Here is a 23,982-nt window from a genome sequence, read left to right as displayed (position 1 = left end):
TAAGAAAATATACAAATATATATATTTTCTACATGTGTATAAATACACATATCACACATGTACACTTTTATCATCATATATTTGGCACAAATTTTAATTTATTTATAATCTAATAGCGAAATTTTAAATCAAATAATAATAATAATAGTAATAATATTAACAATAATAATTAATAAAATCTAAGAAAAACCTTACATTTTTCTATCCATTTTGCCGCCTCAATTATTACAAATGGCTTAATTCCATTTTAATCCCTTTTTCTTTCTATTGTTTTAGAATTAAACTTTTAATCTTTACTCAATCTAGTCTTTTTTACTAATTATTCTAAATTAAACTAGCTTCACCTAAATAAAACCTAATTAGACATATAACCAGACTCATAATTATTCCTAATAATTATTTACGAACTCGTTTCACTAAGACGGAGACCCGATAATATACTTCTCCGGTGCCCATGAATTTTGGGTCATTACAGGGAATTAAGTTTTCAAATAATTACATAAAAATCACTTTCTAAGATAATAAAATTTATAAAAATACCATATTTTAAAAATTATCTAGAAGAATAGGGTTATTTTTAGATTATTTAAAAAAAATGGTATTTTTTCTTCTTCCAAAAAGTAATTTTATCATGTCAAATGACGAGTTCACTGTATTTGTAACATGTGTCACACTTTTTAATTTTTGTAGAAAAAAATTGAATTAAATTATCATGTGTCAATTTCAGATGAAGCCGTCATGTCAAGTGACAATTTCACGTAAAGTTAATACATGACAACTCAGACTATTATTCTTATTTTAAAATTTTATAGTGTGACATGTGTCTCATGCTTAATGAACCTATTATTTAACATATACTTTTTAAAAAATCTAAAACAATGCCGTATTTTTTAAATAATTTTAAAATACAATAGTTTTATAAAATACTCGAACATTTCACTTTACTTTTGATTTATTTAAAATTGACCCATAACCCAAATTAATCTAAATTAAATTCAGCCCAATAAATAATTTAATTAAATAAAATCAAATTCAAATTCAAATTAATTCCTTATTAAATAAAAATTTTAATTTAATTTTAAAGCTAAATCAAAATTCAATTTTAACTCTGAATTAAATTTAGTCCAAAATTGGTATAAAACCCAATTTTGAACCAAATATTGCTAAACTCATATCAAATAACACCCTCTCCAAAAAAAATAAAAATTTACATAGGAAATAACAAATTATTAGATTATTATTGGTAAAAGTATTATGGAGACCTTTATATTAAGAGTCAAATTTAATTTTGCTTCTTAAATTTAAAAATTGTATAAATTAATCTTTATACGTTAAGTTAAAGAGCAAATTAATCATTTTTATAAAAAAATTTCATCTATTTTTATTGTTAAAAATTGACCTTACTAACAGAATAACCAAATAGTTGCACATGGCATGCCATGTGTGCCTTATTTTGACATACATGGATGAGCTTTTAATCATAGAAATGGATGAAATCTTTAATAGGATGACCTTTGCTGTTTGATTCAATGTACAATAATTAATTTTGTCATTTTTTTATTGGAGGAAGCAAAATATAATCCGACTCTTAGTATAAGGTCCTATACGACACTTTTGCCGAATGTTAGCAGGACATGGACTGGCCTCCATGGAATGATTAAGCTCATAGTGAAAGCTAAAAGCTAAGGGGCGTTTTATCACCCACTAGAGTACAAAAACAAACTATTAACACTAATGATTTTCATAATATCATAAATTCTTGATTTGAACTTTCATCTAAAATACACCAACTCATTTGAATGACTAAGTAGAATTATGTGCTCTACTTTGTAGATTAATCAAAGAGTAGTAAGCTCCTGTTGGCCCCTTGGCTAACAAAGATGAATGGTTGCCTTTCTCCACCACCTTCCCTTTGTCTAACACAACAATAAGATCACAGTTTTTAATGGTGCTCAGCCTATGTGCAACAACAACACTAGTTCTTCCCACCATCACTCGCTCTAATGCCTCTTGCACCACTTTCTCAGATTTACTGTCAAGTGCACTGGTTGCTTCATCTAACAATAACATTGCTGGGTTCCTTAATATGGCTCTGGCTATGGCGATCCGTTGCTTCTGGCCCCCAGATAGTTGCAGACCTCTGTCTCCACACCAGGTATCATAACCATCTACTAGACCTGCTATGAAATCATGTGCATTTGCTGCTTTGGCTGCCTCAATGATTTCGGACTCATCGATTTTATCAGGTGCTCCGTATAGAATGTTTTCCCTTATTGTGCTAGAAAATAGTGTTGGTTCTTGACTAACAAGTGCTATGTGTTTCCTCAATGACCTGAGGTTGTATGACTTGATATCTCGACCATCAATCTTCACAACTCCTTTTACAGGATCATAAAATCTCTCAATTAAACTAATGACTGTTGATTTACCAGATCCACTTTGTCCCACTAATGCTGTTGATTTCCCGGCTTCTATGCTAATTGAGAAATCTTTCAAAATGCTCACATTAGGTCGAGCCGGATATGCAAACTCAACATCACAGATTTCTACGCATCCTGTAATTTCTTGTGCAAGGTAACCACTAGATTCATCAGGTTCAATCCTTGTGCAGCGGTCTAATATCGCAAACAAAGATCTAACAACCTCAGCGCTCTTGGCCATGTCCGATGTCATGCTTGCAGCTTGAGCAATTACAACGCCGGTGCTAACCAAAATGAGGAATGTTTCAATAAGGGCTTTAGCAGTGATATATCCTTGAGATATGAGTTTTCCACCATACCAAAAATCAAAGGCCATAATACAAGCAGTAAGCAATTGAGCTGAACCAAGTCCTAGACCTGCAAACCAAGATTGTCTAACATTCTCTTTTCTTGGAACTTCTTGGGCTGCTTGCAACATTTTCATGATTTGGTCTTGAGATGAGAAGGCAGTAATAGTTCTGTGGTTGGAAACTGCCTCTGCAGCAAGCTTGCTACTCTCTTGTTGTGCTTTTCTGGCTTTCACAGACATTTTTTTAAGTATAACCATTTTAGTGTACATGCTAAGGATGATGAGCGGTTGGACAACAATCATGACAATGGCAAGTCTCCACGCAATGAATATGCCCATCGCACAAGCTATAGTTACACCCGAGATGGTTTGCACAAGGAGAGACACTACATCACCAAATAAAGATCTCACCTGGAAAAATACAAGAACATATAGTTAGGTGATGTCCATAATCAATTATATATAGTCATAAAGAAGGTTAGAAAATGCAGAACATACCACAGTAGCGTCTTTCTCTAACCTAGCACAAACAGTGCCACTGGAATTTTCATCTTGGTCAAACCACCCAACTTCAAAAGTCAACACCTTTGAAAGCATCTTCTCTCTTATCCTCTTTGTCAGGTGCTCTCCCATGTAAGAAAAATTGTAATGCTGGATAATATTTATTATCAAAGAAAACAACGAAAGCCCAAGGAAACTCAGAGCATAAACCTTTATCTTTTCTTTAATTTCACCATGATCTGTGAGAAAAAATATTGATATCATTGACGCCATTGTGAAGGCTGAAAGTGGTTGCACTGCACCAAATAAAATTGCGCTTAAGCATCCCAGAGTAGCTTGTTTCCACTCTGGTAAAGTCAAGGCCAACAATCTCCTAAAAGATGGTGCAGATGTTTTTTTATTCTCAACATTCATTTCTCCAACTAGTGAAGCATGATCTGGTGCTACAGAGTTGGCTGAACTTGTCCGACTGGGTAAAGAAAGTCTACGGCTGCTTGTAATATTGATTTCCGTGTTTGTTATGTAAGCGGAGTTATTCGTAGATAAATCTTTATTTCCTTTGTCTTGGACTTTTACTTGTTCTGTTTGTTGAAGTTGCACTAGCATGGGATAGAAGCCATTTTCGTTGACCATTAATTCATCATGTGACCCCATTTCCATGACCTGACCATCTTTGACGACAACAATTAAATCTGCATGTCTAATGGTAGAAAGACGATGTGCAACGATGATAGTTGTGCGTCCAACGGAGGCCTCGTTAAGAGCTTGTTGCACAATACGTTCAGATTCAGAGTCTAATGCACTTGTTGCCTCATCTAGTAGGAGGATTTTGGGTGCTTTAATCATGGCTCTTGCTATAGCAATTCGTTGTTTCTGTCCACCAGACATTTGAACCCCTCTTTCGCCAACCTGTTTAATATTAATCTTTAAACCATATATGATGCTAGTATAATCAAGTTTGTGCATTATAGTTTATATAATCTAATAAACACAAAAGGTAAGCAGACAAACCTGGGTGTCATATCCTTGAGGCAACTGAGAAATGAAGTTATGGGCATTGGAAGCTTTAGCAGCTTCAATAACCTCTTCCATTCCAGCATCCTCCTTTCCAAAAAGTATGTTCTCTTTAATGGTTGTTGCAAACAATGTAGGCTCTTGACTCACCAACCCCATTTGTGACCTTAACCACTTGAGCTGCAATTTATTAATAGAAACCCCATCAACAAGTATTTCCCCTCCAAGTGGGTCATAAAACCTTTCCAACAATGATATCACAGTTGATTTTCCTGATCCACTACTACCCACCAAGGCCACAGTCTTTCCTGCAGGAATTTTGAGACAAAAGTTCTTGAAAATTATGCTTTCAGGTCTTGAAGGGTATGCAAACTCTACTTGCTTGAATTCAATTTCTCCTAAAATATTATCCAAAATTTCCCCTTCCATGTTATCCACATCTATTTTTGGGGTTCTTCTTATCACTTCATTTATTCGTTCGGCAGCTGAACATGCTTCAGATAAAGGCTTCAGGTTGGATAAACTAGTACCAAGTTGTCTGTTCAATAAAAGGGAAAATAACACCAAAAATATCAATGAAAAAAAAAAGTTTTATATAATTATATAAAATACCATCTTAGATAAGAATTTAAAGTCCTATTCCTAATAGAACTTGAAGTTCAAAACTCTTACTGGCCACCAGTAGCAATGCAGGTGCCTACTATGAAAATAGTTCCTCCCTGAGCTCCATGGTACATGACCATTCTGCTACCATAGTAGGTAATGAAAGCCCAAATAGCAAAGGTAATGCCATTGCTTCCAATGGCCAAGCCTTTAGCCAGCCCTTGCCTCAGCCCTAACTTCAAGGATCCTTGTAGAGCTTCAGAGAATTCAGTTGTGGTTTTGTTTTCACCAACAAAGGCATAAACTGTCCTTATAGAAGCTATTGCCTGTTCTACTATTGTGCTGGCCTTATTGTACTCCACCCTAATCTTCCTTGCAAGACTTAGCAAAATCTTCCCATATATTAAACTAGGAACCACCAACAAAAAAACAGAAGGGAAAATCACAAGGGCTAATCTCCATAGGGTCAGAAAAGCTGCAATGTAAGTTCCAATAAATGTAGAACCTCTTGCTATTAAGTTTGGGACCTGATGCATATTCAAAGAAGTTAATCAACTTACAATCTGAAGGAAAGTAATTCTTTTATTTTTTCTCTTTTATTTTGATTGTTGAAGATTTTAGTTGAACTGACCTTCTCACTAATAACTTCTTGAATTATGAGACTGTCATTGGAAACACTTGTGACTACTTCAGCTGTGCTTGTTACATTCAAATCAAAGTAGCCTACATCTTGCCTTAGAACAGCTTTCAAATACCTTGTTCTCATTCTCGTAGCTTGTCTTTCACCGGTTCTTGTCCAACAAAATCCTTCTGAAATTTTAAAAAAACTTTTAGATAGCAAAATAAGAATTAATGTGGCTGTAGAACTTTGTATTAACTTCAAGCTCACCTAGGAAGGACCCAACCCATCCGCCACATGCACTCAGAACAACATACAGAGCAACCTGTCAACCAAAGAAGACAAACCAAATTGTATCTTATCAGATTATAAGCAAACATACTATATTACTATGTTGTAAGTTTGTAAGTAATAACATACTTCGCGAACGTCGTGGACGAGAATACCAACAGATGAAGCTTCATTAGCTCCACCAACACTGTTAAACATACGACCAGTCAAATATATAATCAAGGGTCCAACAGTGCCATCTGCAACAGCTCCAATGAAGCCTACAACCATCAAACACATATCTACACCATCAGCATGCATGAAAATGGAGCTTATAGATCCATTTTTATTCTTCTTAACAATGTTTCCAATATCTTTACCACTCATTTTCTTATCTGCCATTTTGGCCTTTCGTTTTCCTTCCTCCATTATCTATACCAGTTGATGTTATAAGGGCAGCTATAGAGATGCAGATTTGCAGCCTGACAAATGATAGCTTAAAAACCAGGAAAGAAATAAATAGAAGGCGGATTTTAAGCTAGGATCGTGGACTTCCATTATATTATTTTTATTCAATATAAAGCTCTGCCATCGTCACCCATCATTCATAACAGATATAAATTAATTAAATGACTTGGCTAATTTTATATGAATGTTGACAGGTAATCAACAACTTGTAGCATTTTTTTTTTTTAAATTCTTATCACGTGAAAAGGAACATAATCACACCAATGATTCGGATAATAGTTTAAGCAATAAACTTTCGGTAATGGTTAGTCGATCTACCTGAAATGGCATCTATCATTTCAGATTCCAAGCAGAAAATGAACAAATGTATAGGAAAAGACAAAGAAGTAGTTGGTTTGTAACAATTAATAAGTAAATTATGTGATGGGGTTCCTATGGGAAGCAAACTAATGAAATATAAGCTACATAAAGTTGGTCCCTTTACCATAAATGCTTAATGATTTCCTTTTCCCCATCACCTTCCTATATTCACCATAACAATTTGTTCAGTCTGGTAAGGTACTTAACCTATTACCTGGACTTATTTTTTTTCTAAAATTGTCGTATTTAAAATATGTCTCATGTATACATGTTCAATTATAAATTTATTGGTATCAGAAAATATGATTCTGGAAATCTCGTTTTCATAAATTGAATTCGTAAGAATAAAATAGGAAGATATACAAAATTAATAGAAAAATATATTAAATATCGATTAAATAATTTAATCGAGAAAATCGTTAATTAAAGCTTAGATTAAACTTCAAATAAGTTGTGTATTTTTAGATGATAGTTCGAGACAAAAATTTTTGATACTACGAAAATCATTACAGTAAAAGATCATTTTTATGCTTTAGTGGGTTAGCTTTTACCTTTTATCTACGAGCTTAGTCATTTCATGGAGGCTGGTTTATGTCCGGACACCATTAAAATCACCCATAATTTCCTGTGTAGATAAATTTTTTGGGGTTATTTTATTTGAGTTGAGCAATGTTGGGCATACATATGAATGGAAATTGGGTTTAATACCAATTTTGGACTAAATTTAATTTTGAGACAATTGAATTTGGATTTAATTTTAAAAGTAAATTAAAATTTTGATTTAATAAGGAATTAAAATGAATTTTAATTTGATTTTGGGATTAAACTAGAATTTTGATATCAAGATTTGATTTAATTAAATTATGTATTCTCGTTAATTGAGTTTATGGGCCTCACATTTTCAATTCCTAGCCGAGTTTACACAGTCCATTAGTCCTAAAGTTTCAACTTTTTCTAATTAGCGGTCACCTAGGTTAGTTTTAAGGTCAAAAGTAATTAATACTTTAATAGTAATTATAAATTATTACTAAATTATGACAATAGGTCTAAAACCCTTAAAATTGAGTTATAATGAAAAAAAAAAATCAATTAGGCCCTTTCATTAATAGTTTTTCTTGTTGACTGGTTTTATAGTTAATATATATTAGCTTGGTTGACGAAAATTGACACATGGACAAATTGTTGACCTGCCATGCCATATTAGCATATATTTAAAAATAATAAAATTTTAAAAAATATTTAAAATATTATTAAAACATTTACATCTAGAATTAACTTGGACAAAAGATTATCTAACTTCATTTGAATACAACTAATTATCCTAATTTACTCAATATGAAAAATTTGAATATTGTAATATATATATATATATATATAAAAGAATATAAAATTATTAAAATGGTAAAATTATAAACAATCATTAAAACATTCTAAAATAATAGAAATATGACAAAAAAATACACATTTAGAATGAACATATATATATATATATATATATCGTTGTTTAAGTCCATTTTGAGCCTGTTATAACCACTTGTCTAAATTTATTCGGACATGGATTCGAATATTATAAAATTGTTTAAAAAGTAAATAAATATTAATTATTAGTTATTAGTTATTTAAGATTTATTCCTAATTTTCTTCTATTTTAATATTTAAAATTAAATTGTTGTAAACTTAATAAGCCTACATTATAGAAGCAAATTATCATTAATTTTTGAAGTATAAATATTAAATTTCATTTGATTTCAAAATATAAGTGCATTATAGATTGTTCTAATAATTATTTGTAATTTTACCATTTTAAATATTTTTTATAATTTTTACAAGCTTAAAATTTTATGTTTTAAATTAACTTAGACAAATGGGAACTTAGATAACCATTTGTCCAAGTTTATTCTAGTGTCATGGGGCTAAGATTTTAGTCTAGCAATTCGTGCGGCCTTTGGCAATTCGTTTGTTTCAAATCCGCCTAAGTCAGCCTAACTCTCTCAAAGTGAAAATTCTCGATAGAAATTCTTTAAGGTACTAAAAATAAAGTGGAAGCAACTTAAAGACAAAAAAGCAACAAAATAACAGAAAAGCTACAAGAAAGAAAAACCACTCCAAGTGTTTGAGTAAATGCTTTCAATAGTACTCAATTACTATGAAGGATTATAACTGAGTGGTTACAAATGAGGGTGGAAACATCTATTTATAGTTGAGCTCCCCCAGATCCAACGGTACAGTTTGCTTTACATCGACGGTCAAGATTAAAACCTATACACAATTGAGATTCTTAAAGGATTGACGCAATCCTTTAAGATTACAAAATAAAATCTTATCATATTATAAATCTTCTAAGATTACTTTTCATATTTACCAAGGTAGCCCTAATTTTTTCTTAAGTGCTTCACTAGGCCATCAAAGCTTCAAGTATATGGGTTTCTCCACATATTTCATGAACCAGGCCAATTCAAGTGGGTTAAATAAGCCTTATTTAATCAATTGACCTCCATGGTATGCTTTTTGTGCATTAGTCACGAGCTTTGAATCGTGGCCCATGACACTTGACATGTGTTTTTACTAATTAAACACAATCTCTTAACAACAAATTGTTATTAAACAACCAAAATTCAATAATTCTATTTTCATACTTAATTCACATCTTTGGGTACTGAAAAATTTACTTTTACACTTTTCTCAACAAAATGGTAAATTTACGACTTAGTTCATATACTATCAAATCTTTACAATTTGGTTCCAAATGAAATTCTCATCATACCAATACATATTCCAACTTGTCCTTATGTTTATTAATCAATAGTAACTCACTTTTCACATTTTGGTCAAATTGTATTTTAATCCTCGAACTTTTCAAAATTCATGATTTGGTCTTTTCATCACACTTTCATGTCTAAAATTATTTTCATTCATTCTTATATCCAAAATCACTTATTTTCATAAGAATTCCTTTAACTAGCTTATTTTCCAATTTCTTCGAAAATTCACTATATCCACTACTAGAATAGCACTACATGTCTAATCGAAAATTTTGGGATGTTATAGAAGACTTTCAATGAAGTTTCATGCTTTGGTGTTCGCTTTCTTGATAATGTTTACCCTTTGGTGGAATTTGAGGTGAATCAACTCATACACTACTCAATATAAGGCATCTACAATCTTATAAAAAAAAGCATAAAGTGGAACAACATATTGTAATTTATGAAACTAACAATATGAACTTGCATTTACAAGTTGTCATTATAATTTCTTATCATTTGTTTCCTTGTAGAAATTTTGGACGATATAACATATTTATGAGACACGATATGCTCATGATTTATTCCAACCATTTTCAGAGTTTTGTGCCACGACTACAGTTTTGAGGCTGGGTTAGATATAAAAAACAATTTGTTAATATCTCGAGTCGTAGAAAGAATGCCCATGCCTAATTTTTTTTTCATTCTACCAAAGCGAAAGTAAGAAAAATAGTTTTCCAGGCTTATATTGAGAAACAGTCACCAACAATTTCTCTTGCATTTCTCATACAAGAATATGCCATCTATCTAGAAATGGGTTTGCAGTGCTTGAACCATTCAATAAGTGGCTTGAGTGTTCAAAATAGACAAAAGAATAAGTGCCCCCAAGCTAAATTATTGTTATTGTATGCAGGGATTGTTTCCATATTGAATACCAAGAACATGCTCTTGAGGCATAGCTCCATAACTATGTAGTTGGTTGTATGATTGCTCCTAGCCTTCATATAATCACTTTATGGCCCTTTACTTTACTTGCCATGCTTTCTTGTACAAGACAAAATAATGATATATATTCCAAATTTTTGCAATCAAGACTTAAATGAGTATGGAAGAATCTACTTCGACCAATGCAACAATAGAATCGTAAATTAAACTGTGATCCAACTTCGAATGATCCTACAATACACTTGTTACAAAATATGTATATGGATTGTTATATTTGTGAATTTCCCACATATGTTTGGTCTTAACATAGGTTGCCCAAATCATCTGTAAGGATCTATTATCCTAAGAATAGTTTATTTGTCATTTCTATTTGTAATTTTTTGAACAGATTGGTTTAATAAAATTTCATTATTCAAATTAATAATGTTTGTATTTGTCCTCAACGGTTTTTGCAAGCAAAGAAAAATTTATGCAAATATTGGCTCACTAATTACCTAACGTTTAACTAATGTTAAATTGCATTATGTGATCGAATCATAATGTGAGAAGACAAATTATATTAGTATGCAATATGAAAGGTTCATAGTCTAATGAATTGAAATTGAGCAAGTCGATTAAAGGATTGTTATAGTGTCTATCAAGCTCAATTGGGGATATACCTTGTCTTAGGTATCAGTATGGTTGACTCCTAAAACATAGAAACATAGATGTGATTGTCTGGATTAACAATACATCATACAAGACCTAAGTTGAATTAATCCTAGATCCACTTATGGATTAATTCATTTTTGATGTTCGTAGTGTAACTTATCTCAATCCTAAGTAGGTGACTAACTATGTGTGCGTGACTTGTATACTTTAATGTATTGAAAACTTGAGTTCAAACAATCAAAGAACCAAAAGCTAGTATGATGGGTATATGACTTCTGCATGACTTAACTTCATTTACAATAGTGGAATTCATAGCTCAATAAAGGGTTAATGGTATCCTCTCAATGGAATTACATGATAGGTGGAAAAGTAACGTTGCCTGGGTCATTTATCCAGGACAAATGATTTAATTACTATCTTTTAGTAATTGATTTTTTATGAAGGAAGATGTAATAGTTACCATGAGATAAAATAGGATCATATTAGGTGAACGAATTTAACCCAAAGGGATAATGATATCCTATGGGGACAACACACTTATGACAAGGTCATTGTGCAAACATCTATAAAGTTGTTTTAGTAATTGTATATAATAAGGGAGAGTTCAATTGTAACCGCCCATTTTCAGTGTTGTTGGAAATAGTGGTTTCGGGACCATAATTTTGATGAGTGAATTATTATTTTATTATTTATCTAATTTTTACAAGATTATATTAAGGTTGTATTAAGATTTCGTTAAGAAATTTTAATTTTTAAATGGTTAATTAAGTGAAAACAACTAAATTGTAAAAGGTGTAAAAGTTGAGTTTTATGTGTTAAAGGGGTCAAATGGCTATGGAAAGGAAATCTAAAGGATCTAAATAGTAATTATACCATCCTTAATATTAGTGGACAAATACGGACATGATTTAGTTGATTTTAAAGTTAATAATTAAGGTTAAAATGGTAATTTAATAATTAACTTAAACTAAAATAAGGCAAAATTGGTATCATCTTCCCTAATTGTTTTCTCCACCAAAATTAAATGAAGAAATAGCCATTTTTGTGCTTTAAAAGTTTAGCTAGTACAAATGCTTGCATGGTATGTGATTTCGGTCCCGTTTTTAATGATTTTTATGTTTTTGAGTTCGTTTCAGCTTAATCTAGCTAGCCAATGGGTTAATTTGCAAAATTGTTAAAGGTTGAGGACATTCCATGAATGTTTTTGAATAAGTTTTGATGTTATTTGATATATTATTGGTTTTGGTTGTAAAATAAACATGTTTTGTTAAGTGATTTTTGGTGAAATTGTAATTAGGGATTAAATTGTTAAAAATGTAAATATATGGGTTTTATTGTGAAATTTTTGTATTAATGGGTTGTTTCAAGGTCTCTTGTAATATTGGTTAAGTTGGATTTAGGCTCAAATATGTTATATTTAAGTTTTGAGCTTAAAGACTAAATTGTGAAAATTTAAAGTATTAGGGGTAATTTTGTAATTTTACATAAATATGAACTATGGATTGAATTGAATACTAGAATTACTTAATTGAATGAAATTATTTATTTAGATCAAGATAAACCACAATCGAACTTAAATCGAGGAAAAGCTAAAGCTTCAGATTAGTGTTCAATTCTACTTCTACGCCCTGGTTATCGAGGTAAGTTTGTATGAACTGTGATCATTTTAATGTTAGCTAAATTGAATGTTTTTTATGTTGTTTAAATATAAATTAATATATATTTGTATCCATGTTATGATGAATTGACGGATAACGAGCCCCGGTTGAACCTTAAGAATTCTTAGTATACAAATGACATGTCATTAGGGATTTCATGTTTTGGGTGCTGGTCTTGAATGTCTTATCAATGGCTGAGGTCCTACATTTATTGCGGATTCTCTTCAGCTCATGTGAGCAGCATCGTGTAGCTTACATTCTGACCCACAGCTCGTGTGAACAATGATGTAAATGAAATGTTACAGTTATATGGAAAGAGGTTACAGTTATATGGAAAGACACACTATATGTGTGAGTATTCTCGAGTATCCAATGCAATCCTAGATAGTTCAACGGGTAAGAAAAGGAATGGAAACATAAATAAGTTAGTGGAAATGTTCATGATTTTATGAAAAGGGTGATGCATATGTAATGTAACTTATGATATAAATGAGCTTATATGTGATGTTGATAAACCTACTAACATGTGAGCTCGATGATGCTCGAATAGGCATATACTAAGCTCTTCCCATTGGTAATGGTTTATGCTTAATCTATGAATTGTATTATTGATGTGGTAATTATGTTTAAGTTTATACGAGCTAACTAAGTACTTGTTGCTTACGTAGTTATTTTCCTTTGTTTTTTAGATTATTGGAAGCTTGATTGGTTGGAAGCTTGTCGGAGACCTATCACACTATCCAACAACTATTTTAGTAGATTTTGAGTATTTTGGCCAAGGTTAATAATGACATGTATAGGTCTTTTGTAATGGATGTTTTAGTATGTTTAAGCTTTTGAGGTTATGGTTGATTTGGTGAACTTTAGTGCCATATCAAGATATGTCATATTGGTTAATTTCAAGTGCTTGTATTGAAGGTCCTTTTGGTATATATGAGACAGTTTGTGAATGGTCATTTATGGTGATATGTAATGATTAAATGAACTAGGTTTGCATGATAGGAATATGACATTATTAGCATGTTTGGTAATTAATGTTTTGATACAATTGTGGTGCCTTTGAATGACATACTGGTTAGGTGATTTAAGATGTTTGATATGATACGTTTGTGTGTATTTGGATGGTTTTTGAATCCCTTGATTGTGTGCTCAAATGGTTTGAATGGTTAGTTATGAAATGGATTTGAAATGGCATGTTTTTAGGTAAATTTTGGGTTCACACAGCCTGGGACACGGGCTGTCACATAGCCATGTGTCATTTGAGATTTCTTAGTGTTACAAGTCAGTGAGTTACACGGCATGGCACATAGGCGTGTGTGGCAACTAAGATAGTTATACGGCTTGATATACGAGCTTGTGACACGACCGTGTGACACGACCGTGTGACCCTACTCAGTGAGTTACACGGGTGAGGACACAGCCATTTGTCCCTTTATTTGAATGTTACACGGTATGGGCTGTGTCACATGGCCATGTGACCCCTATTTTCACATTTTTTCATATTTTTCTTAAACTTCCCGTTTTATTTCAAATTAGTCCTGAATCACTTCTAAGCTATTATTAGGGCCTCGAAGGCTCGAATTAGAGAAAAAAATGCATGTGAATGAATGGTTTATTATATGTTTAATTTATTTAAATGCTATGATGTTAAATATTTTTTTATTGTATGGTAATACTCTATAATCCTAATTCGGCAACAAAGACGGGTTAGAGGTGTTACATCAATCATGATACTTTAGTGGAATCCCTCCATGATTAAATAATGTTATAATTAATAAATAAGAAGTCAAAATTTAATTACAAATTATTTGAACCCTAATTATGTATGTTCAATCGGTCTCTCCACTAGCTTGATATAACCCAAAATGGATTGCATATAGAACTAATACTCTAGAATAAATGATAACAACGATAAAAAGAAATAGGTTGCATGTATCACTATCCACAGTGAATGCGTTTTCTCACTAAGTACAAAAGATGAGTTTTAGGATAAATTAAATTGTTTAAATTATTATTTAATTGATTGAAATTGAATAATTGAAATTTGAAGTGAAATTAATTAATTAATCATCATAGTTTTTGTGAACGAGCAATTAAATATATTTCATCATAGATTATAATAAGATAAAGTTGTCATAACCTTAATGTAATTAGAATTGGGTTGATAAAATAATTTAATTGATTAAATTAATTTAATTAATTAATATTTTGAGAAATAGAAAAAGTGTTTATTGGGTTGGTTAAATTATATGAGTTTGTTAAAAGACCAGATAACACATATAATTGTACTCAGTATACGAGATGGGCCAGAACGTCCATCCCATTTTATAATGGGAGCCAAACCCTAGTTTCACTAAGGGTTATCGTCACCCCTTAATATTCCCTATATGACAAAACTAAATTTTCTATTAAAATATTATTATTTAATTACCCCTTATTCAAGGAAAACTATTGTACATTTTCCCTATAAATAGGAACTATGGGATGAGCTTAATAAAAACTAGTTATTCATATTTAAGTGTTGTTACTCTGTTAGAAAATAGTGGTAATTTATTTTAAGAACAAAATCTTTCTCCAATGAAAATTAATTAAATTTTTTATTCTATGCGACCTATTCGTGAAGTTAAAGCCCACACTCTAAGCAAGTTAAGGTCTGGGGATAGCCGAGAAGATCGTTTTGTAGAAAGCCAGAAAATGACCTACAACGCCTCACTCAAAGCACAAGTACTAATTCGGTCTTGGGTTTATTACTATAAATACCAAGAGGCTTAGTTTTAAGAAAAAAATTTAACTTCCTCTATGCAACAAACACTATTTTTTAAACCGATTTTTCCAACATCATCCATATGTAATCGTTGCCATATTTAATGCATTTGCACGCATAAAATGTTGGCAATAAACTTATTGAATTTGAAATCCATTGATGCCATAATGTTGTACACCTTGATTCTTCTTTGCATAACATCTTTGATGGAAAATTTTGATCAAGTGTAAGGTCACCATTATCTTCAAACTATCTAACAGTTCATGGGTATATTTGGAAAATTCATGCCCACAAGTGAAGATACCTAGCTTCCAATAATAGCTTGAGGGCTCATACATACGACTATTGCGACTCTTTGAGCAGAAACTATTAGTTTATCTTATGCCTTAGGATCATTAACACCTATAGTTTCAATATACACTCCTTCTTAGGCTTGGGTTTTTGTCAAGTCACCAATGTCTTCATTAGGACACTTTGGTTCTGGGATGTTGTCAAATGAATTTGATTGAGATTCCTCTTAGACTATATTTCTCTAACAGTATTCCCTACCATAACTATTAGGCGTCTCCAAACAATATGGTCCGTCCCCCAGAGCTAGTCTGAATAGTGACAGAGCTATCATCTTATCATACAACTCGTTAATATTTGACATCATGAACTCTTGAGTATAGTGCTCAGGATAGGTACCAAGAATATTTTATATTAAGGTAATATTTGACATTGTAGACCTTTAAGTATAGTATTGTGATATTTACCAATAATATTTGGCATTGAGAGATTCTTCAACATCGTGGACTCTTGAGTTTTTTGGTTGAGAAAGATACGCAAATTGTTTAACATTGATGGAATATTCAGATGATATGTAGGTGATTGCGCCCCAGCGTGCGTGAACCAAGTCTGTGAATCAACACAAAAACAATCAAGTGCAAGTGTGACAGGTTGAGTTGTAATATTTGTAGTGTTACAATGGAACACTCGAGTATTCCAAGGATCGAACCTAAGCGAGTTCGAGGATTAAGTAATTCCTAAGTAACAAGCATGCAACCAAGAAGTCTAGCTAGCTACTCACTAATACCTATATTATGATAATTCATAACTAAGGTTAATTATGCTAATGAATTACCTAATACTAAAAAGGACCAAATTGTAAAACAGAAAAAATTAAGAAATTAACAATTTAATAAACAAAAGTGGTTGGTTGACTTCCATATTGCTAATTAGTCCTTGGACTGGGGATCTAAAAAGCTTAAACTTGTAATTAATTCAATTTTACCTCTCGGTCCTTATTTTCCCAAATTAGACGATTTAGCCCGGTTTATCTCTCGACCTCACCAAACCAACTTGGGACAATAAAATTGGTGCTCAATATGATATCCTCTCGGTCTCACCTATTTATATTTTCCCTTAGAGGCGTCAATTCTAAGTTTTGAAGCTTATTCAATTTAGTCCAATTTTTACAATTTAGTCTCTGTACCAAAACTAACAAAATAACATTTCCATCAACCAACCACCATAAATTTAGCTACTCAACATCAACCCAAAATACATTCAAAGAATACATTAAAATAAGTGTAAAAATATGGTTAAAGAAAGTTTAGTATTTTCTTGATGGTTGCTCGAAGGAGATGAAGGTGTCAAGAATGGAAGTGAAAAGTAATACTAAAAATCATATTTTTATCCAAGAAAAAAAATAGAGTTGAGCTATATTAATGACTATGGATTAAATTGAAAATACAAAGAGAGTTTTGAGTATTAAATAATAATTGAGACAAAGCTACAGTAAAACTAACTAACTACCAACTAACACAATTAAAAACCTGAAAAGTTAAAACTAAACCCTAGTAAATTGAAGAAGAAGATAATTAGAAAGCTAAAAAGATTAAAGAAAAGTAAAGGCAGCAACTCCCTTTTTTGTTCTTACCAAAAGTGGCTTTTAACATCTGGTTACAGCCCAAAATTTTGGATCAAAATACCCCTGAACATTGTATTGTTTATTGGGGTTGGTGTTGGACAAAAACTATCCCGGCAGTAAATTTCCTCCCCGTCGGGTAATGGTATTACGACACCCAGGCTTTGGTGTCGCGATACCCAAAACAATAGCAAACTTGGGGTCTTGTTGGTCTTGGTGTCACGATACCCACTCATCGGTGTCGCAACATCACTAGAGTTAGCCCCAATTTTCTTTACTTCAGCACCTTTAGGGATATCACTACTTCCATGGAATCAGTACCGCGATACCCACTCTGAATGATGTTTTCCTCAAGTTTGAGCCGTTATGGTCTCCTTACACCAACTCAATCACATTGTTAGGTCTCTTATGGCATTGTTTGGCCAATTTGGGTCTCAAAAGGGTGTAGAACTAAGCAAAAATGTTTATTAATGCTTAAAACTAAAATATCGACAAAAACATATAAAAGACACTTAAATTACTTGAAAATAAGTTCTTCAAGAGTATTGGAAAGCCTAATGTTACATATCAAACTATAACAAATCAATAGGCATTGGCATAGTCAATTGACTTATGTAACTTGAAATCTCATACCCAATAATGGGATATTTTTTACCTCTACTAACAACTGCACAACAACATCCTCGCTTTCTCGATGCTCAAACTCCATTTTCTTAACATCTTCATTACTGTAACTCCCCAATATTCCTTGACTCGAAAATGGTGCTAAATCGAGAGCAAACAAGTTAGAATTTGAGAAGGCTATAAATTGGAAATTATCGATGTTAGCAGAGAGTGAATATAGATATTGCAAAGACTTGAAAAGGCTTATATTGTGAGAGATAAATTCAAGGTATTGACTAGATTGTAAGAGAGTAAAAAGTATTAGGGCAAAAGAGAGGAAAAATTAGTTAGAAGGATTGAATTGAATTGAAGGAAAAATGAGGGACTAGAGGTGAAAAATTACCGAAAAAGAATATGACTCATAAAAGGTATTATAGGAAAATTTGAAGGATAAAATAGTAAATGATCAAATAAAACAATTATGGGAATGTAATGATTAAGGATCAATTTGCGTAAAATTTTGATTAGTTGGAATATTTTAATATTAGATATTTTTAATCATTAAATTAATTAAATAATAGCATAGAAAAGTTGAGAAGGATGATGAAAATTCATTCATCTTTCTCCAAAAGTCATACGCTACTTCCATCCTCCACATTTCCAATATTTCCTTTTTTACAAATAGGTCATTTCCACCATTTTCAAGCCAATTAAGATTAATTCCTCCAATTTCCTTTATGAAAATCTAGTGAAATCAAAAGAGAAGCCTAGTAGCTGTTTTAATTTTATGAGGAGTCCAACAATAGTTCCCTTGGAGGAGACAGAAAATAAGAATTAGTGTTTGATTGTAAGTGATCAAGGTAAGTATGATAAATTTTTCATGAAATTCATAATAGTTTTATTTAAGGAATATAGACTGTGATATTTTATTATGATTTTAATGAGAACATATTGAGTTTTTTTTATGTATATGAACAAAAATAGAGAAGTGACATCAAGTTAGGGAGAATGGCAAAGTGATAGCTAAGGAGTATAAAAAGAAGAAAACAAGTTTGATTTCAAGCTTTTGGTTGTAAGTACAACTAGAATTTTACTTGGTTTAAATAATTTTAATTAGTATGTTTAATTAGATGTATAAATGTTTACATGATTTTTAATTATTAACTATTATGCTATACATAAATAAGAAGTTGATTAAGAATGATGAAATTGATTATTTAATATTGATGCGTCGCGAAACTAACTAAAAATTTGACTAAGTTAATTGCACCTATCAATTAATAGTATAGCTACGGTGAGTAAAGATATCGTTCCCATGAAAATTAAAAGTACTAGTAATTATTGTCTGTCTATTATTTAACCGAATAATTCGAGTGATTGATTATAAATTAAAATTAACTAAATTAATTAACTAATGAATACGGAAAAGAATAAATCACGAAAATAATCGAGTAACAACTAAGAAGCAAAACAATACCCAAGAAAGAATTCACCTAGATTTCATTTGTCACTATCAATCTAAATTATGCCCTTTTTTTACTCAGTATCTTAATACGCAGACCTAAATTATGCAAATATCTCTTTCAACATAAGAGTAATTGACTTTAGGTTGATTAATTGAAATTTCTTTCTAATTAAAACTCTAATTATCGCATTAACTCGTGCTATAGATTCCCTTATTAAATTTGACTCTAATCTGGTAGATTTATGTCGTCCTATTTCTAGAATTGCATGCAACTCCACTCAATTACGCAAGATCTACTCTTAAATAAGGTCTATTCAACCTCCGATTTAAGCACATAGAATATGGATCAATAATCTAGAAATATCAAACTAAGAATTATGCACACATAATTGAGAACAAGAAGCTAAGTATTTATTGTGTAAAATAAAAATCAAAGAAAAGAATCCATCATAAGGTTCATTTCCCTTAGGTATTTAGAAAATTAGTTTATACTTAAAAATAAAAATATTGAAGATACAATATAATCGAAAGAACTAAAGAAAACCACGATAACTTCAAAATCAGTTTTTGTGGTGTTTTTCGAGTTGTTTTCTTGAATATTCTCTGACAACTCTCTCCTATCTCCTTATTTTTGTCATATAGACGTCTTAGAATACCCGAAAATCTAAAAATTGTGATTTTTTGCAATTTGATACATAATTTTGTGAAATCAAAACGATTTACCACACGCTCATGTGGGTCACAGAGCAATATGGTCTAGCGGTGTGGAACAGTTCAGCCCGTGCGGCTCCTACAGCTTGTTTCGACGCTCTGGTTTTCACTCGTTTTTCACTCATTTTCTCTCAAATGCTCTATTAAACATTAAAACATGAATTTAAAGGATTAGGAGCATAAAATTCGCAATTAATATCAGATAATCTCCTAAAAACGCATTAAGAATGATGTTAAAACATGTTACTTTTAGCACTTGTCCTCAAGTAAAATTCTCAACCCACATTCAAATTAACTTCCCTCGATTTATTGTTTTCACCGACAATGTCTATAACACCCCTAAACTCGACCTAGAAGTCTAGACCAAATTCGGATTGTTACATAGGTCACCGAAGTGATCGTGAGGAAATTTTACAAATCAATTTATCCCAGTAAACCAAAAGCATTTAAAATTGTTTAATAACTAACTAGTTCAAATTTAAAATAAAACTCGAAGTAAAACCTGTTAAAAATATATGAGTAAAGGCATAAATTGGAAACAGTACCACCGTATTATAAATCCCTACAGTTCAAATTAAATCGAGTATCAAATAAAAACTAAAGTGAAACTTATAGTTTAATTTCTCTAAGCCTGCCCAAGACCTCTGCACACTAAGTCCAGTATCCAGAATCCAGAACTGTACCTGAAAAGGGGAAACAGAAGAGGGGGTGAGCTACTCGAGCTTAGTGTGGAATCAAAACTAGTAAAGCAATGGAAATGAAAATAGAATAGAGACTTAAAGGCTTTAGAACAGTTCAGGTTCAGTGGCGAAGCAGAACCAACCTACCGAACTACACGAAACCGGTCGATATATGCAAAGCAAACCTTACCATCAGATGATAGTCGAGTATGTACGCTTGTAATCAATTTACCCCATATGTAACTCTACAGTCATATGGTCCAATCAGTCACAGTAGTAGAAATTTCCAATAGTTACAGGTTGGGCCTAAGCTCTTTCCAGAATCAGTATCATTAGGGCCTTAGCCCATCACACTAACTATCTAGTCAAACAGTCGCAGTCAAATCTATGAGTTTCTCTTAGGCACTAGTTCCTTTCAGACAATCAGTCAATCACATCCAAATACAGTATCACGTTCAGTCAAATTTATCATTCAGACATCTCTATCGAGCAGTACAGTCACCTTCAGTCGCACAGATGCAATCAGATGTATATGAGTGCAAATGAGTTATAAAATAACCCACCCATCTAGCCAACACACTATCTCCATCCAACCCTACACTTCTTGTGGGGATTTAATCAACCCACCCATCCCTGCACTCCGAATAGGACCTCGAAAAGCCCATCCAACCTTATACTCCATAGGATGTCATCTCGGGTTGTCCAGAAACGATGATCATTAGCATTGTCCTTGACCCTTAGGGAATTAATACTGCCTTCAACCCTCTGGGAATTGGGGCTAACAGTGTGCAGATAAATTGCCAGTCTCATATATTACATAGCAATGCTAGCATATAAGCTGTGTAGTGCCATGTAGTAAACCGCGGTACAAACGTGCAGTATGAACTGCCAAATCAGATAATGGTATGTAGCGTAGCTAACGTACATGCGGTATAGTGCAATGCGGTAATCCGCTATACCGTTATAATGTCATCCTAGGTTGCCCGACAACGATGGTCATCCGTATTGTCCACGACCCTTAGGGTATTGAGACCGCCCCTGACCCTTTGGGAATTGGGGCTAATAGAATGCAGATAAACTGCCAAATTGTAAATCTCCCTTCTCTTCAACATCCCACCCCAAAAGCTTTGTATGCAAATGTACCAATTTAGAATGCAATTTCAAACAGTCATTCACAATTTTTCAATCAAATTCAGAAATGTACACACTCGTTACTTGAGTTCAATTTCAATTACAAAATAACCTCGCTTTTCAGTGACACGCAGTCAGACAGTCAGATAGAACTAGCTGCACACATGCTCACCCAGCTAACCAGGTTCAGAATCAAACATGTCACACAACCAATCACCAATAACGCATTATCCAAACTCAGAACAAAGTCATACCTACCCTCAATAAACCTCAGTCGAGGGTTGGAACACATAGAGATTTGATTGCACTTAATTTGCGCTAAAATCAGAACTTGGTGAGTTAGGGCCACACGATTGTGTGCTTTAGCCGTGTGAAGCAATCCAGGCCGTGTGAGGGTCCAAACACCCGTGTGAAGGGTTGCACATGGCCGTGTGACGGAGGCACACACTCGTGTGAAGCAGGGACACGACCGTGTGAACAGGTTGTGTAACTCTCTGTCCAAAATCACTAAAATAAAGTGGGGGGAAGACACGGCCTTGTGAAAGTCTCACACACCTGTGTGGCCACTAGACACGACTGTGTGTTTCGAAACACACAGCCGTGTGGAATCCCTAAATCCCCAAATCATCCACACGATCGTGTGGCACCCAAAATCGTCCGAAAACTCTAATTCCCAAATCCACACGGCCATGTGTCTCGGCACACGCTTGTATGGTCGTCAGGGAGGTCACAAAACCACCTCAAAAATAGCCCGAAACTACTATCTAAGCCACCAAAATCATCCTCAATCTTTTCCCTATCAAGAATATATTAGAAAGTAGCAGTTTCTTCTCACTTTCAATGTCTGGAACCCATGATCTTCAAGTTAACACAAAAACAAAAAATATGTCAAAACAGAAATTTTGCAAAAACGATAATGTAAGGACAAGGTTTCTAATCCCACACCTATTTCGACGATGAAGCAATCAGAGACGACGACAGGGGAGTGTAATTCCAGAAACCAAAAAACAAAAACTATTCTTTGAGTACTTTTTTTTTTCAAAAGCGAAAACAGTAAAAACCAAGAGAAAAGTAGAATAGAAAACACATTCAGAAAGAAAGAAAGTAAAAACAATAGAAATAAAAGTAATAATAATAAAATTAATAACAACAACCAAAAATATATTAAATTAAAACAAATAATTATACACTTTTAAATTAAAACATCAACAAAACAAAAAAATATCCTCCCAAGCGTGCACACAAGGACTCAAACCCAAAACCTAAAGGTTCGCAAACACTCACTCAACCACTAGACCAGCAGGCCCATTTTGACACTAAATTGCACAGCTAAACAAATATGTGCAACCTCCTCACTATCCTTACACTCAAAACCCAGAACTTCTAGGCCCAAAATTTAGGGTGTTACAATGTCTTAAGATAACTTACAAATAATCATGCATTAGAAATTTAAACTTAAATGGAACTAAAGAATACAAGTAATCCAAGTAGAAACTTTTAAAGCATAAAAAAATAGGTGATTACTTGAAATTCAACTCAATAAGAATGAACACCCTCACTAAGGTTCACTCAAAACAGTCAAAGTGTTTAAGGTTCAAGTAATGTGCACTCAACAGTCGAACAAAAAATGTTATTACCATAGGCTTGCTTGAAAATCAAATCTCTACCACTATATAACAAGGTGACAAACCAAACAAGAGGTATTTATAAGGGTGTAACGATGCTTAGGTTAAGAGTGTGGAAAAGGTTAGAAAATTTGTTACAATCGAGAGCTGAGTTAATAAGTTACCAAACTAGAAAAAAATCAGTTGTTGAATTAAAAGAATTTACATCAACAAGAAATAAAAGGCGGATGTGAGCTTTTATACAAACGATGAGACTCACGATTCAAGTAAAAAAAATTCTTTTTTTTCTTTTTCTTTTTATTTTCATTTATTATTTTAATATTTTTTTAAAATAAAGAGAAAATTCAACAATGCAAATGATGAAACATAGTTAGGCAACTAAGCAAATCGAATCTCGATAAAAAAAAGTCAATAAAAAAGATTATTTACAACATTAATATGGGTTACAAGTTAACACAAATAGGTGATAATAGTAAAAATGTGTTACGATCAATT

At 32.5% G+C, this 23,982-nt stretch overlaps 1 protein-coding gene across 2 annotated transcripts; it reads right to left on the bottom strand.

Annotated features, from left to right (window-relative positions):
* Window positions 1–1,738: 1,738 nt before the first annotated feature.
* On the bottom strand, window positions 1,739–6,474 carry LOC108471629 (ABC transporter B family member 15-like). 2 transcript variants are annotated; one of them, XM_053030453.1, is made up of 8 exons: window positions 6,157–6,473; window positions 5,927–6,057; window positions 5,777–5,831; window positions 5,519–5,697; window positions 4,957–5,414; window positions 4,282–4,822; window positions 3,268–4,179; window positions 1,739–3,180 (listed from the first exon to the last, which is right to left on the bottom strand). In XM_053030453.1, exons 1-8 carry the CDS (start codon window positions 6,203–6,205, stop codon window positions 1,804–1,806), a joined length of 3,702 nt encoding a protein of 1,233 aa, XP_052886413.1. In that variant the 5' UTR covers window positions 6,206–6,473; the 3' UTR covers window positions 1,739–1,803. The 2 variants fall into 2 exon arrangements, with proteins under 2 accessions (XP_052886413.1, XP_017628710.2); XM_017773221.2 differs by having other exon boundaries at window positions 5,927–6,474.
* Window positions 6,475–23,982: the final 17,508 nt, after the last annotated feature.

Source organism: Gossypium arboreum, chromosome 7 (assembly GCF_025698485.1).
Source record: "Gossypium arboreum isolate Shixiya-1 chromosome 7, ASM2569848v2, whole genome shotgun sequence".
Taxonomy (NCBI): Eukaryota; Viridiplantae; Streptophyta; class Magnoliopsida; order Malvales; family Malvaceae; genus Gossypium; species Gossypium arboreum.
Note: the sequence above shows the minus strand (reverse complement) of the source record. Positions and strands in the feature narration are given on the sequence as shown.